Here is a 15,820-nt window from a genome sequence, read left to right as displayed (position 1 = left end):
TTACATAAAATGTCGGAGGAAGACACCAAAGGCATGCAAGTAGTTAAGAGGACAATCAATTGGACTATGGATATTGATCAGGCGGTGATACAGACGGTGAGTTTACTATTGTACTGACCCAAGAGTATCATCTAGTTGGAAAATTAAATCATGAGATATTCAATATATCCCAATGGCTACCCCCCAATTTCAAGATTGACATAAAGCTACAGATGGCCCTATCAAATTTAATTTTGAGAAAAACACTTCCTGCAGCACCCGATGCACATATCATTATCACATCGGTAAGTCTCCACGCCCAAAAACACCAGGATATGAGATCTTTTACATTGGCATTAGAAAAACTAAGAACCAATGGTAACAACATTAAACTTCTTGTTCCCCATACAATCACCAATCAACATCAAAGTGCCACCGACTCTCGTAGCTATAGCGACTCATCAATTATCAATGGAGAAATCCCATCAAAATTGGCTTTGGCCTTTGTGAAGAGTAGTAGTGCCGTTGGATCCTGGACTGAATCCCCCCACAATTTTAATTTTTTTGGTCTATGTAGTCTTGTGTGCAAAGTGAATGGTATTCCACTGTCCCCTCTATTATTTGACAAAAATCATAGAGAACTCTGTAAAAGTTGACTATGCGATCTCTAGTTCATGACTATCAACTATTTGAAAATAGAATAACCAAGTTAATGTGCGTAAAAAAAAATGTGGCTATTGTTTTGGACTTGTCAGGGACTCAGTATAAGTCCAAAGTACGAAATGGGAATACACGTTTAGAGTGTATATCTGCAAATGCTCTGACTGACAGTATCACGCTACTGTCACTAAGTCAATTTAAAACCTATTGGGAAGTGAGGCACGACGACAGTGCTCTTCTAGACCTAGCATCATGAATTCAAACCAAATAATCAACATATTTAGTATGAATCCAGACATGTCCCTGTACAAGTCCTATTGCAGACCTTTGGACTTCAATGAAAAAATTCCAAGTGTTAACAAGACCCTAATCATTGTTTATAGCTGTCCATCAACTTTGAACACCGGTCATTGGCTATGCATCTTTCAAACAGCGAAGAATATTGAATTTTTGAACCTCTTGTCCTATCGTATAAATTCTACGCTCCATACATCAGCAAATTTATTGAAAGCAGGAGGGCAAACACTTTTCAAATTCAAAGAAGAGTATAGTATTTAGCGACTAAGACATGTGGCTTTCCTGGAGTACTCTTTTGCATGTTCAGATGTTGTGGCTACACCTACAAGCAGCTTCTCAACATCTACGTTGACTTACCTCGATTGAACTACTTTCTAGTGTAGAATATACTTACAAGTTTATTTAATATTTATCTTATTGCACTAAGAATAATATGTTATAAAGCTTTATTTTAAATTGTTTATTAATAAAAATTTATATAAATGAGAAAACGACTTTTCTACTCTTAAGATTTCATCCACATGTAGGTATTTGTACACAACAAATAGTCCAGGTCGATCATCTGAATTCACAGTGTACTAATCCTGAGGTAGTGCAATGTCAGTGCCACATTTTCTACAACAGAGTATGACTTCGGTTTTGTAATATCTCTATGTATAGTCAATGATACTATTCTCATTCATTCTATAGAATTCACATATTTCAATTTGCTTATTTGAAGCAATTTCACAAACAGTGTCCTCAAGTGTCGAATCACATTCCGTCACAGCCAAAATAAAAATCTGTGGTCTTATAATCATAACACCCACTGTCTTCACAACGATGACGTAGAAACCATATTCATTTGTTGTTCCAACAGTTGAATCGTTGACCCGGGTCCTCCTCCCAGAACAATCTAAAACCACGACTATACCAATCTTGCAGCAATAAACTAAAATCACGGTTAGGATTCTTTCCAATCATACGGGGATATGTATTCTCCCACTGATTACATTTATCATAATGACAATTGGAGCATAGGTGGCCTCTAGGATGAGAGTCAGACACCTCTTCAAGACAGGAATTACAACCTCTAATTTGTACAGCATATCCTCTATGCAATCTACACGGGTTGCATAATCTACACTTTTCATCATACTCATCAATCATTGTGCAATTCTCACATGATGATGACCAGCTGCCCAGTGTGTACATACATAACGGACATGTATGGAACATTTTTTCATGTGTTGACACTAACTACCACAATGAAACTGAGCTAGCAACAACAAAAATTGTCTGAGATAGAGAGAGAGAGGAGTAAATTATCCTTGAGCACCATCTTTCTCATGAAAAAATGTCCTAAATTTCAAAACTAATGTTTAAAAGCATATCCACAGTATCATTTTGCCATGTCGTGATCAATATATCAATAAATTGTGTAAATGCATTTGGACCACGACGTAGAAGCTTCATACAATAGTCTAATGATGGAGACTCAGTTTTCATTATATCAAAAAGCATTCCCCGAGAAAATATCTTCCTATCAAAAGACAACTCTAGAAAATCGTTATCTAGGATCAAATGTTTTTCCATAAACACTAGATTCCCCATGATTCGCTCTTTCTCGAATCTATCCGTTTTTTAGAGTCCTAACTCTCTCACAACCAACTTCAGACTAACCAGAATTTCTTTTTGTACTCTAGAACATAAAACGCTAGTCTACTGTAGAAAGAAAAAATATCATTGATTTAGAAACATTTTTATTGAACATAATTACAATAATAATATTCACTGATGCATTTTGTTCTCATCAATATATTTCGATAGGACATCTAATGCTGACCAAAGTTTATTGATATGGAGAATATTCACTTTTCCAGCAAAACATATTTGTTCCTCCTGCTTAAACTTGCTTAATGATATCACGTATCTAGCATACATACTATCCCATTCAAGGCATAGTCTACAGCCAGCGGTTATTTCCACAGCTACATTGTGTACTCGTATATCGCTGCTGCTGCTGCTGCTGTCGGTTCCATCATTAATCTCCAATAATGTAAATGCACCACTCATTTTTTCTACACAAATATCCTCTCAAATAAACTATTCTCTCTCTTAATTCAATTCTCTTACTAATATGAACTACAATTAAAATTACTCCTTATATTTGAATCCAATTACTAATCAAGTTACTGTATATGGAGTAGCCACCACTCTCTCAGATTGACCCCAACAATGTGTGTCACCTCAGAAACCCGTTTGGCAAGGCATGTACCGTTGGTAGTAATAGGTGAATGACCCTGGTAAGCCATGTATCCGTCAAACTGTAGTGTATATTCTTGTAACCGTCAATGTAATCGTCAAAGTGCATACACCCTTACTACTTAAGTCTTATACATAAGAATATTTCCAGGCATTTGCAATTCATCTTTTCCAGTTTAAATGTAGTTTCAGGTTGTTAGCCTGACTAGAAGCAACAACCGCAATCAGTAACAACAAGAAACTTCTGTGTGTTCAGGTGCTCAGAAAAATCAATCTTGCGGAGGTCTGGACTGTTGTCTATGGGAGAAAGTTATCAGGAAAACTTGTTTTGTTCGTATTTATAATAGATTTTGTTCGTGAAGCACAGTTTCATGGCATCATTTCCACAAATAAATACTGAGCGAATTTTAGTTTTAGAAAAAAAAAGTATGTTTAAGCAATGGTGCTTGAATTATGTTTGAAAAATATTCTTAATGTAGGCCTGAAGGCAATTACGGTATTTTACAATTTGAGCACTTATACTATTATATTCCCCCCTAAAACTAGTTATGCTATTTTTGTGCTAGTCCAAGTTTCAAGTTTTTGCATATAAAATGCTTATAAGCGTGATAAAAGGCATCCAGTCCGAAGAAGCGTTAAAACTGGACCGCAGAAACAGGATGGCTGTATAAGTGGAAGAACGCCTAGTCGTATAGTGTGGTATAGTGTAAGTAAGTATAGTGTGGGTGATATCTGATGTTCATAAAGATATATTGATGTGTCGGGTGAAATATATATACTATATATCGAGACATAATTATCGATATCGGAAATGAAAAAGTTTGCCATACTTGAACTTGCTGCGATCATTAAATGGAATTTGCTGATCTATTGTTGCACAATCTAAAAAATCTTGAAGAGCTAGCAACAGATACACTTCGCTTCTCAGTAAAGCTGCTTACCTACTCTTAGGCCGTGATTAGTTTGTTATTGCTGATGAGATAATAGTGGTTGCAGTTTACGATGAGGTTAAAATCTAGCTCTTGTAAGATAACTATTCTTCTTTATCGAAACTCCTGCACTTATCTAAGGTTTGAATTATATCTAGTTCATGGTGATTTGTAATTGTGAATGTCTCAAGTCTTCCTTCAAGAAAAGGCATATTTCCTGCAAAAGTTGTCTTTTAGTAGGGGGCAGTGGGTTAAAGACAGGTGGAAGGTATCAGCCTCTCAAGAAGTATTTCAGGGGTAACTTTGACCCCTCGGGCTTGAATCTATAACAAGCTCAATCAAGTTTGCTAGTATCGTGTAGCAATGTGCTCTGAGGCAATACAGGACATTTTTGACAGCTTCCTAATCTATTATGACTATGAAGGTTTTTAATAGGGAACCGACATTTCTAAGAAAGGCTGATTCTCTGAAGTAATTTAAAGTTCCTAAAACGGGCACTCAACAATTACTCTCAGAGGAAACCATGCAATTTGTAATGATGGTGAATATCTCATTGAACTGTGAGAATACTACTAAGGCTGGTTGTTTTATCAGTAAAGAATAGAATAGACCCACTGACAAATTCATTGCCATATTGCCCTATTTTAAAAGCAAAATATAGATTGTAGCTTTATTTCTTTTTTTAAGCTCAAAAAGTTCCAGTGGGATGAAAATCCTTGAAAAATACCAGATAAACGTGGCTGCATTGTTCGAGATACGAATTCTTCAGTTTGGATCCCTTGATTATGAAAATTATCATTTTTTTATTCTGGAAAAGAACGTACAAAAACAGCCGGTTTGACACTGGCTTTAAGAGCGGATGGAATGAAATTTCTTCTATATTGGGATCCAATCAATGATCACATCTTACGTGCGCATTTTGCAACTACCTAGACAAAAATGGCGGCTATAGCCGTGTAGGCACCAACCAACAATTCGAGCGATTTCGATGGACATTTTCTATCAGTTCCTAAGTGATGTTGTCTACAAGGTTCACAGACACGATGTATTGTGTGCGGTTGAATGCGGTGATTTCAATATGAAAGTTGGCTGCAACTGGAATTATTCGCTGACTGTGATTGGCTCCTGTGGTCTTGGAGAAATCAGCAATAACAGTGTGTCTCTAAAATATTTTTATGCTAATAACGACTTTATTGGGGGGGGAGTTACATGGTTTTCCCATAAGAAAATTCATAAATCTAGATATAAGTCATTGAGGGCACTACTAAAAACTAGATAGATCGTAAATCGTCAGCAAGAACAGAAGAAGACCCATTGAAGACGTTAGGGCCTACCATGGAGCAGATTGTTTCTCAGACCTTTATGTGTAACTAAGTTTAACATAAAGTTTAAGACCATGAAGAAAGTTCCAGTTACAGTAATGAAGTGTCATGTCCAGAAGTTGTTTGACAAGACTACGACAAAGTTATGATCTGACACTAGAAAATAGGTTTAGAAATTTTCGTCCACTGCAATGTTCCGAACAACACGTGTGATACATTAATAGATTAGTAGATGTCTCAAGAATACAAAGAGCATGGTTTTGGTTACTACTTTTCACACTAGATAGCATCTGCTGAGCAAAAATTAGTCACCCATCATTTGACGGGCTCCGGGGCGAAAGGGTTAAACGACAGAAATTTACGATTCCACTATTTCAGCATGTATCAACTTCAACGTGATTGATAAGGCGAAGTTTGATCCAGCCAAATTAAACCGATATGTCGAGACAAAGAAATCAAATACTCAGAATTAAACAAGATTGACAATCACAGTGGATATTGTAACCGATCAGATTACCATGTTAGTGTTAGTTAGTCCAAACACGATTCACACGCATGAGAAATTATTTGAAGAACTTCACTTGGACTCAGTACGCCACCCTTCACATGATGCTTCAGAATAAAGGACATCCGGTAGGCAGAGAATTGCCTCGGAAGCTGGAGTAATCACATTTGTAGAGACTTAGGGAGATTTCGAACAAAAAGAGAAAGAGAAAAAAGAAAAAGCTCGAGCAAAAAAAGGGCAAAGAAAAAGAGAAGACGATGAAAGCAAAACTGGAAAATTAAAAGAAAGACGATCTTTCCAGCGAAGACTCAGACGTCTCTTTGAATTCCTCAACTGACCAAATGGGCATCTGTTATCCTGCTGGCAGTGAGAATGAAGAAGAAGTGAGGGGGAAAAGAAGCGAAATATACAGGTAAATGAGTACTATGCTGTAGCATAGGATACCAAACGTGATCAACAAGGCTGGTGTATCATAGATAGATATATATTTATTTCAAAAAGATCACTATCACAAGCCCACAAAGGGCATGTTTGTAAAAACGTTTTTTCAACTAAAAATAAAAAGATGCTTTTTTTCTCTGGTACTAAAAGGAACTACAATTTTCCCCCGTTATTTTAAGTATTGTTTTACCTTTTATATATTTACATTAGAAATTTGAACAATATCATTTTCAGAGACTTCTTCTATACATGGGGTAAGACCGACACTGTCAGAATTACCACATGGTAAGCAGAAAACTTGTGCTACAATGTGCCACATACAAACTATAAACGAGTTTTTGTTCTGTATGGTTTTTCCGTACATAGAGGTATCCTCTATCATTTCCTAGGGTGATATAATTTTTATCTCTGAATTTCCAAAGGAAATTGACCTTCCTTTGATGGGTTACATTGGTGCAGTAACTCGCGGAAACATCAAAACTTGCGAGCTTTCTGGATTGTGAAGTATATTACTAATACAACCAAGAGCAACATAAAAAAAAAATTATTCTGCCAGCAACTTTAAAACAATTTTGGCACCAAATTACAGCTGAAAAAAAACTCAATAAGTGGTCAGACTTACCCAATTTCTTCCTATTAGGTAGATTTTTTGGTATATTCGTGTATTAATATTCTCAAACTAAATATTCAATATATCCATTTATATTACATTTGGCATTCACTTCTTCCTCTCATACAGCCTTTCTTTTCATTAAGCTAAAGATACAAAACTGCAGCAAGCGAAACTTCGAACTTCGAGCCTCAGTAAGCTAAAACTTTGAGTAATATAAAATCAAGATTAGCTGCTTAGACTTACTTAGACTTATGTATTCACACGCCTAGAGGCACATAAGGCAGTAACAGTAGACCTCAAGTTCAGCCAATCTTATTCAGACCTGTTGCTGCTTTCTCCAGGACCGACCTAGTGTTTTGTACTGTCTTCCCCTTCTTCGATGGCCGGGTGAGGGTCCAAAACCATATATTGTAAGGAAGGCGTCTTTCTTTCGTAAGGGAGGCGTCGTAAGGCTAAGCATTCGTTTCTCTGCATTATTTCAAAGGCTCCATGACTCATATCCACACAGAAGTACAGAGAGTAGATTAAACCCAAATAGTCTGAGTTTCAGCCTTTGGGAGTGATTTCTGGATTTCCAAACGTTACTCAGCTTATAAATTTGCTACACCAGCATAGACTACCAAGATATTTGAATTCTCTTACCTCTTCGATATCATTAACCTTGTATTGAATGTCTTTTGCCGGGGTCGTTATAACTATATTTGATATACTTTTATTGTATCTACATTTATTTGTAGGCTTATAGGGGGCAGCTTTCGCGGCTAGTTCCGTTAGATTATGTTGAATGTCATCCTGACAGTGAGCGGCAAGAACAATATCGTCGACGAACCCATAATCATGCAGTTGACGCTCAGGGCTTAATTGAATACCTCCTTTAAAATGGCAGGCTCAAATCACAAAGTCAATAAGTATTGCCAACAACATCAGGCACAGCAAACATCCCCGACGAACACCGGATTTCGACTTGAAACTACTGACAGACATCTCTCTGTCTGTACTGCACACGCTTATGCAACATATACAGCTTTAATTATATTCACAGTTTCCAGGGTGATTCTATGAGCTACAAGTGTTTCCCTCATAGCCTCTCGGTTCACGGAGCCAAAAGCTTTCAAAAAGTCTTGGCATTCATCCGATTCTTCCAATAGTACACGTAAGCTATATACCAAATCACAGCAAGAGCGATTTGGACGAAAGCCATGTCGTTCTTCCCTTAAATAGAGTCCACTTGAATCTGGATTCAGCAAAGTAAGACTTGACACAGGACTTTGTTTCCGACTGACTGAAGTACGATATCTCTCCAGCTATAGCATACTGTCTTTCTTCCTTTCTTAAAAAGTTTCGCAATAATGCCTTTATTCCATTTGGTAGGAACAGCCTCGTTCTCCCATATTTTACAGCAGGTGCTCTTTTTCCACATTTTAGTAGCTCTGGAGTGACGCCATTATAAGAAGTTGCTTTCCCATTTTTAGCGAATTCAGGGCTGCATCGATTTCCTCAAAGAAGATTGGACCCGAATAGACGCCCAAATTAAACAGGGAAATGTCCAGAACAACCAGCGACTCTTGGGGTATGGCTGTTTTAGAACTCCCAAGAATTTTTTTTAAAGCGACTACGAAGGGACATGGGCTGCTTCGAGCACAGGAGGGCTTTTACGTAAGCATATATACGGTTTTACTATCACCCTAGCAAGCTGCCTTTCCTGCCTCTGCTACAAAATTCTCAGCATATGCCCTCTCATCATTTCTAGCAGACGTTTACAATCTTTTGTTAGCTCTTTTATATTGTTCTAATAAACTATCACAGTATTCCCCATCAACACGCTGATTAGATGAATGGCTGGGTGACTATTTGTCAACGAAAATTTTCAGATGTCAACGAAATTTGTTCGTTCCTGGATGAGCTACCAAGTTGCATCACTGACCCAATCTTATTTTCTCAGTGTCTTATAACCAATGACCTCCTTAACACACTCTGTCTCAATGGAGAATCTACGCTCTCACCGCCGGAACTCTCGAAGCTCAAACAGCGAACCTATTTTCTAGTGTCAGATCATAACTTTGTCGTAGTCTTGTCAAACAACTTCTGGACATGACACTTCATTACTGTAACTGGAACTTTCTTCATGGTCTTAAACTTTATGTTAAACTTAGTTACACATAAAGGTCTGAGAAACAATCTGCTCCATGGTAGGCCCTAACGTCTTCAATGGGTCTTCTTCTGTTCTTGCTGACGATTTACGATCTATCTAGTTTTGAGTAGTGCCCTCAATGAATTATATCTAGATTTATTAATATTCTTATGGGAACACCATGTAACTCCCCCCCCCCCAATAAAGTCGTTATTAGCATAAAAATATTTTAGAGACACACTGTTATTGCTGATTTCTCCAAGACCACAGGAGCCAATCACAGTCAGCGAATAATTCCAGTTGCAGCCAACTTTCATATTGAAATCACCGCATTCAACCGCACACAATACATCGTGTCTGTGAACCTTTTAGTTTGATCAAGCAACTACCAAATAACCATAATATATGGTTTAAAGCGCAACGAAAACAGACTGAAGAAATAGTACATCATAACCGAATGAAGAAAGGCTTTTTCTCAAAACCATAGAAATCTGAACCTCTTTCCTCAGAGGAAGAAGGAATAGTACGGTTGGACTTACATACATAAGAAAACCATATCAATTTTTGCCCGTTTTAACGAACAAAACAGTTGGTTAGAGTGGAAAGAATATTTGACCCGCTCTTGGCTAAAATATTTCCATCCACGACAAGAAAAAATAAGTAAGGTAAAAAATCCATCTGACAGTAGTGATGAAAGTGACGGAGAAGAAAAAATTCAAGATAACCTAGCTTTCCAAGGAAGCCACTTAAATTTACAAAGATATTCACTAGTACAAAATGTGGAAAAGAGAAACTCACTAATTGTGAAGAACATGGTAATAGATGAGAAGATAAACCAAAAGAAGTAGAAAAATCGGAAGACTTCTCCAAATTCCATACGTTAGAGGCACCAGCGGCTTTAACACAGAAATGGTTAGTTAATACACGCCACAAAATAAGGAAAAGGCGAGCAGCCAGTGAACCAGAGAGCACTTCTAAAGAAACAGATGTATCTCAAAACTCGAGAAAAATTAGTTTAAGAGACAAACTGTGGAGAAAGGTTAAAAATCCAAAAAGTCAAACAGCAGTACCAAGTTCGGCTGCTCAAGTCTCCAAATCGCTAACAGAGAATGCACAATGTCAGGAAGCACAAAGATTACAAAGCTTTGATAAAGCTACTAAACCCAGGGCAAATTCGAAACCGAACCAAAGAAAGACTTGTCAATATTACAGGGAAGAAACAAAAACATTGGTAATTTCTAACCCTAAAGAACCACAATGGACTGATATAGGGAGAGCAAGCAATGCTCTAAGCCGTTTAATATTTGATTAAATTAATATAGCCAAAAAAGAAAAAAATTGAACAAAACAATCAAAAATATTCAGTTCTGATTTGGCAAACGTTTCTGCACTAATGTCCCAATAAACTTACAGTTTTCTTAAACTTACGTGTTAATTAAACATAGATTTCTTCATTTACAGACAATGTATAAGTTTTCCTTATTAAAATACAGCGAATAGTGAAGTGCCCCTCAGTATGGTAAACAGCGTAACAATTAGCCTAACGATTTACAGAGAGAAACCATGTCTGATTTATTTGACGTCACAGATACAGTAATCAATAAGTATCTCGTAACTTTTGACAGGTCAATTTAAACTCAATATATTTTACATATTTAGAATCAGCATAAGAAGGCAATTATTTTGATATATATATATATATATATATATATATATATATATATATATATATATATATATATATATATATATATATATATATATATATATATATATGTATATATAAAATATAATATATGTGTATACAATTAGGGATTACAACAATTCAAAAACCTTTAAAAATAAAACCAAAAATTTGAAGCTTAGTAGAAAACGCTGTTAGAAATTGAATTTGCTTAATAATCAAATATCTTTGAAATGACATAGTATGAAAAGACACTAAATTGCTTAAAGAGCAAAAAATATTTGTATATATTTTGAAAAGGGATTATAGCAATTCCAATACCTTAAAAAAGAAAACCAAAAGTTTGAAGCTTAGTAAAAATGCTTGTTTTCGGGAAAATTGGCATCCTGATATATTCTGGCCTAAATAAACGACTTATGTGAGTGACATCATTTTTATGTATATCAGTAATGCAATGACGTCATTACAGTTTTCAAACCTATGAGAAAAAATTAAGATTTTCAAGTATGGAGAAATACGCTAAATTACTAAAAGAGCAAAAAACTGGTAATTGCAAAAATATTTGTATATATCTTGACAAAGGATTACATGAATTTCCAAAACCTTAAAAAAAAACAAAAGTTTGAAGCTTAGTAGAAGTTATTGTTAGAAATCAGACTTGCAGTAATAATCAAATATTTTTTGAATAGATCCAGTATGATAAGGCATTAAATTGCCGAAAGGAAAAAAACTAGTAATTGGATAATATTTTATAAATTTTAACAAGAGATTACAATAATTCCAAAACCTTAAAAAAGAAAACCAAAAAGTTGAAACTTAGTAGAAATCAATCAAACAGTTTCAAACAGTTCGTGGTAACGAACTGTAAGTAAGAGGCGACCTGGCTCAATAGAAGCCAAAAGTCTAAAAAACGGAATTTTGATATCAATAGATACATAAAAAAAAATTGGTTTTTTGCTGATTTTAAATATATAAGGAAAAAGTCATAGACTTTGATTTATAGATTTTTTTTTCTTTGGGCCACAACCTGTTGGTGGCTGTATCTTCTAACCGCCCTTTAATCAAAAACAAATAAAAACAATAATAATTATTAATAATTTAAAAAAAGAAAAAAAGAAAAAAAAAGAAGGTAAGGAAAAAAAATTCAAGAAAACAATTAACATTGTCACTATCTAACCATCCTCCCCCCTCCCCTCTACCTCTTATCTCCCTCACCCCTTCCCTCTTCTTCTCCCCAATCTCCAAAAATTATCCTCCTTTTTCAACAAAAAAATGCTTTATCTTTTTCTTAAATGAAACTAAGTTATCGGCCGCTCTAATACTATCCTGGAGACCATTCCAGACCGTAACACCTATATTCCGTAAAGCAAAACTTGACCTTGTTGAATGTCGTATCTCACTGACCAAATGGTCAACATTTCGTGTAGAATATTCATGGTAGAGAGAATTGCGGGAAAATACATTCCAAATGTACTCAGGAGATAACATATTCAGACACTGACAGACAAACACATAACTGATAATCACGCTTGTACCCAACATTCAGAATGTCAATTTTTTTGTAAGATTGGGCAGTACTTCTTCTTCTTCTTCTTATTGTCCTTGTCTTCCAAAATACAAAGCAGTTTGATGAAGACATTCACGAGGTCAAGGAAGAGTATCAAACTGTGAGACAAAACATCCTCTTCGCCCATGCGCTTCCTCTCAATTATAAGCTGAGTATCATACAAAACGTAAGCACAAAATACACCAAGGCCTATGTACATTTCCAGCACAAAGTTTCCTCCCATGAACAGTCTCAATAAAGTTATTGATAGAAGGTAGGTTGCAAGAGGGGCACCTAGAAACAGCCACTTTCCACTTGGTGACAAGATAGAGCAGATACTAAATCCAATAAAAATCAAGGCAGTTCCAGTAAGAGCCGTTGTGATAATTGTGGGATCATTGAACAGCAAAATCATCTGGATAAGGGGGGCCAAGCTCACACCAAGTGAAAAGCTGTAGACAAGGAGCATTGATAGTCTTATCCCAAACATGTGTTTCGTACAGCCCACAAGCATAAATCCAAAGAGTGAAACGAGGGCAAGTACAGCACCAACCTGCGGTGTGACAATTTCTGTCAACACCTGGATGTATGTGCCAAGGATACACGAGACAACTGACATGGCAAGGATGGTATATACATTAACAAGATGTTTGCGAATTGATGCTTCAAGATGGGAGTTAAAGTTTTGCTTGAATTGTTCCATGATTTTCTTAAGATTACTTGTTAATACCCGTAAAACGTCGTGTCAAGTACCAAGAACCTATCAAAAACCCAGACTAATTTTAAAATTTTCAGGTATTTTTATGGTTTTAATTAAAAAAATTAAATAATTACTCAGACACCATAAATATTTTTGCAGTTTATATAATAACTTTAACAATCCATGAAATAAAATTATTTTATTAAAAAATTTCAGGAATTATTCTAGTCTCAATTCACCAACCAGATTTTTGTTAAAACTCTAAGGAATTACTGTATTTTATACAAGTATATCTACATGCTTTAGATTATGCTAAAAATACCATTTTGATCTTCATATGCAAGATGATGTTAATACCATTTGCGATTACATGAAAAGACATTTAATCGCCTAAAGAGCTAAAAACTGGTAATTGCAAAAATATTTGTATATATTTTAACAAAGGATTACAACAATTCAGAAAACTTGAAAAAGAAACAAAAATTTGGAGCTAAGTAGAAATCGCTGTTAGAAATCAGACATGCAGTAATAATCAAATATTTTTAAATAGACTTCAGCATGAGAAGAAATTTAATTTCGTAAAGAGCGAAAAAACTTGGTAATTACAAAAATATTTCTGTATATCTTAACAAGGGATTACAACAGTTCAAATACCTCAAAAAATAAAGTCGAAAAGTTTGAAGCTTAGTAGAAATCGTTATTAGAGATCGGATTTGCTGAAATAATTAAATATCTTTGAACAGATCGCAGTATGAAAAGACATCTAATTGAGTAAAGAGCAAAAAACTGGTAATTGCAAAAAATATTGGTATATATTTTAACAGGGGATTACAACAATTCAAAAACCTTGAAAAATAAAATCGAAAGTTTGAGGTATAGTAGAAATCGTTGCTAGAGATCAGAGATGCTGTAATAATCAAAAATCTTTGAGTAGACTGCAGTATGAAAAGACATTTAACTGAGTAAAGAGCAAAAAAACTGGTAATTGCAAAAATATTTGTATATATTTTAACAAGAGTTTACAACAAGTCAAATTACTACTGCTACTGCCAACAACTCACCGCAGCACCTAGCCACCTGAGGCCAACACAGCTACGAACGCTCCTCCTCCATCCCCATCTATTTAAAGCCTCCCTTTTTACGCCCGCCCATGAAGTTCCCATTTCCTTCAAATCTTTCTTTGTGACGCCCTCCCACCCCAGACGAGGACGACCTGTTTTCCGTTTAGCCCTAGACGGTTGGCCGAAAAGATCAATCTTCGGCAATCTGTCATCCTTCATCCGCGCAACATGCCCTAGCCACCTCAACCTTTCTTTCATTATAGCCCTATTCAAAAACCTTCAAAAATAATTCAAAAACCTTAAATAATAAAACCAAAATTTTGAAGCTTAGTACAAATTGTAGTTAGAAAAGGGACTTGCTTGAATAATCATATATCTTTGAAAAGACACGGTATTGAAAGACATTAAATTGCGTAAAGAGTAAAAAAAAATTGTAATTGCAAAACTATTTGTATATAATTTAACAAAGGATTTCAACAATTCAAAACCTTAAAAAACAAAACCAAAAGTTTGAAGCTTAGTAGATATCGTTGTTAGAAATCGGACTTGGTTTAATAATCAAATATCTTTGAAAACACTGTAGTACGAAAAGACAACAAATTGTCTGCAGTTAGAGGACAAGCGACAATGAGAATCCATATAAAGAATCCATATATAGAAGCCTGCCGAGTGTCGTTTACCGGGAGCTAGGCGGCAAAAACCTTAAAAATTAAACCAAAAGTTTGAAGCTTAGTAGAAATCTCGGTTAGAATAGTACGCCTCAAGAATATAGAAAAAATGACCTAAAATTCTTCCCGTGATCCCAAAGTCACTGGAGGGAGAAAAATTACAGATGTCACATGCATGAAGTGGTTGCCACACGGGTGAAGCGAAAACGCTTGGATGAATAAGGGAAAATCTTTATTTTCCAAAAATGTAAATAAAGGTAAAAACCTTCATTCCAGAGTACCAAAAATGTATCAAACAAAAATCGCCAGAAAAAATGCCTAGCGCAGAACAAGAACAAAACCCTTGTCCGAACGGAGTAGGAGAATTAATTTCCATAGATAAATGGGGACCAAGAGGGGGTTTGCCAGTTTCCAAGAAAGGAAATTGCAGTGTGTTATCAATATTAGATCATTTCAATTCGTACCTTTAACGTATTTCCTATCAAAGATGAAAAAACACCATAGCGGAGGCTTTGGTAAATAAACTATTTTTAGACCAAGGAATTCCCCCAAAACACTACTTAGTGATAATGGACCAAGTTTTAGGGTCAGACTATTTGGAGAAACAGCTGAATGCCTAGGAATAAAACGTTGGATTACCTCTGCTTATATGGCTTCTGCCAACGGGAAATTCGAACGCAAACACAGAGAACTAGCGTATATTTTAGGTATACACGCGAGAAAAGAGCCAGCCATAAGGTGTGACCATTTACCTCAGGTCATTTTTGCCATAAACACAGCGTATTCACGAATTTTAAACAAAACCCCATTTTTAAACACTCTAGAGATCCAAGACTTTATATGCAGTCCATAGAAAACTATATAACATACTACAATATAGAGCTCTATAAACAGGAAATTATTATGCGCTTTAAAAAAGCTGTCTATAAAGTTAAGCAAAATATGTAATTTAAATTAAAGCAAAAACTTAGAAAGAAAGACACGACGATAGAAGTAGGAATAGGACACATTACGCAGATGGAGATCTTTTATATGTACAA

General features: G+C 35.6%; 2 protein-coding genes across 3 annotated transcripts in view; one reads left to right on the top strand and one right to left on the bottom strand.

The window, feature by feature from the left end:
• The window catches only part of Kap3 (kinesin associated protein 3), a 288,557-nt gene that overhangs the window by 130,348 nt on the left and 142,389 nt on the right, over positions 1 to 15,820 (top strand). The gene's annotated exons all lie outside the window — the stretch shown is intronic.
• On the bottom strand, positions 7,998 to 13,096 carry LOC148942727 (putative Bax inhibitor 1; the record flags this gene model as incomplete). Its single annotated transcript, XM_089102686.1, has 2 exons — positions 7,998 to 8,202; positions 12,384 to 13,096. Coding segments are annotated over 2 exons (918 nt in total), but the record flags the coding sequence as incomplete, so codon positions are not given.

This window comes from Artemia sp. Qi Xiang Cuo, chromosome 16, assembly GCF_049724085.1.
Source record: "Artemia sp. Qi Xiang Cuo chromosome 16, ASM4972408v1, whole genome shotgun sequence".
NCBI lineage: Eukaryota > Metazoa > Arthropoda > Branchiopoda > Anostraca > Artemiidae > Artemia > Artemia sp. Qi Xiang Cuo.
The sequence above is the reverse complement of the archived record's forward strand: the minus strand, read 5'-3'. Positions and strand labels throughout refer to the sequence as shown.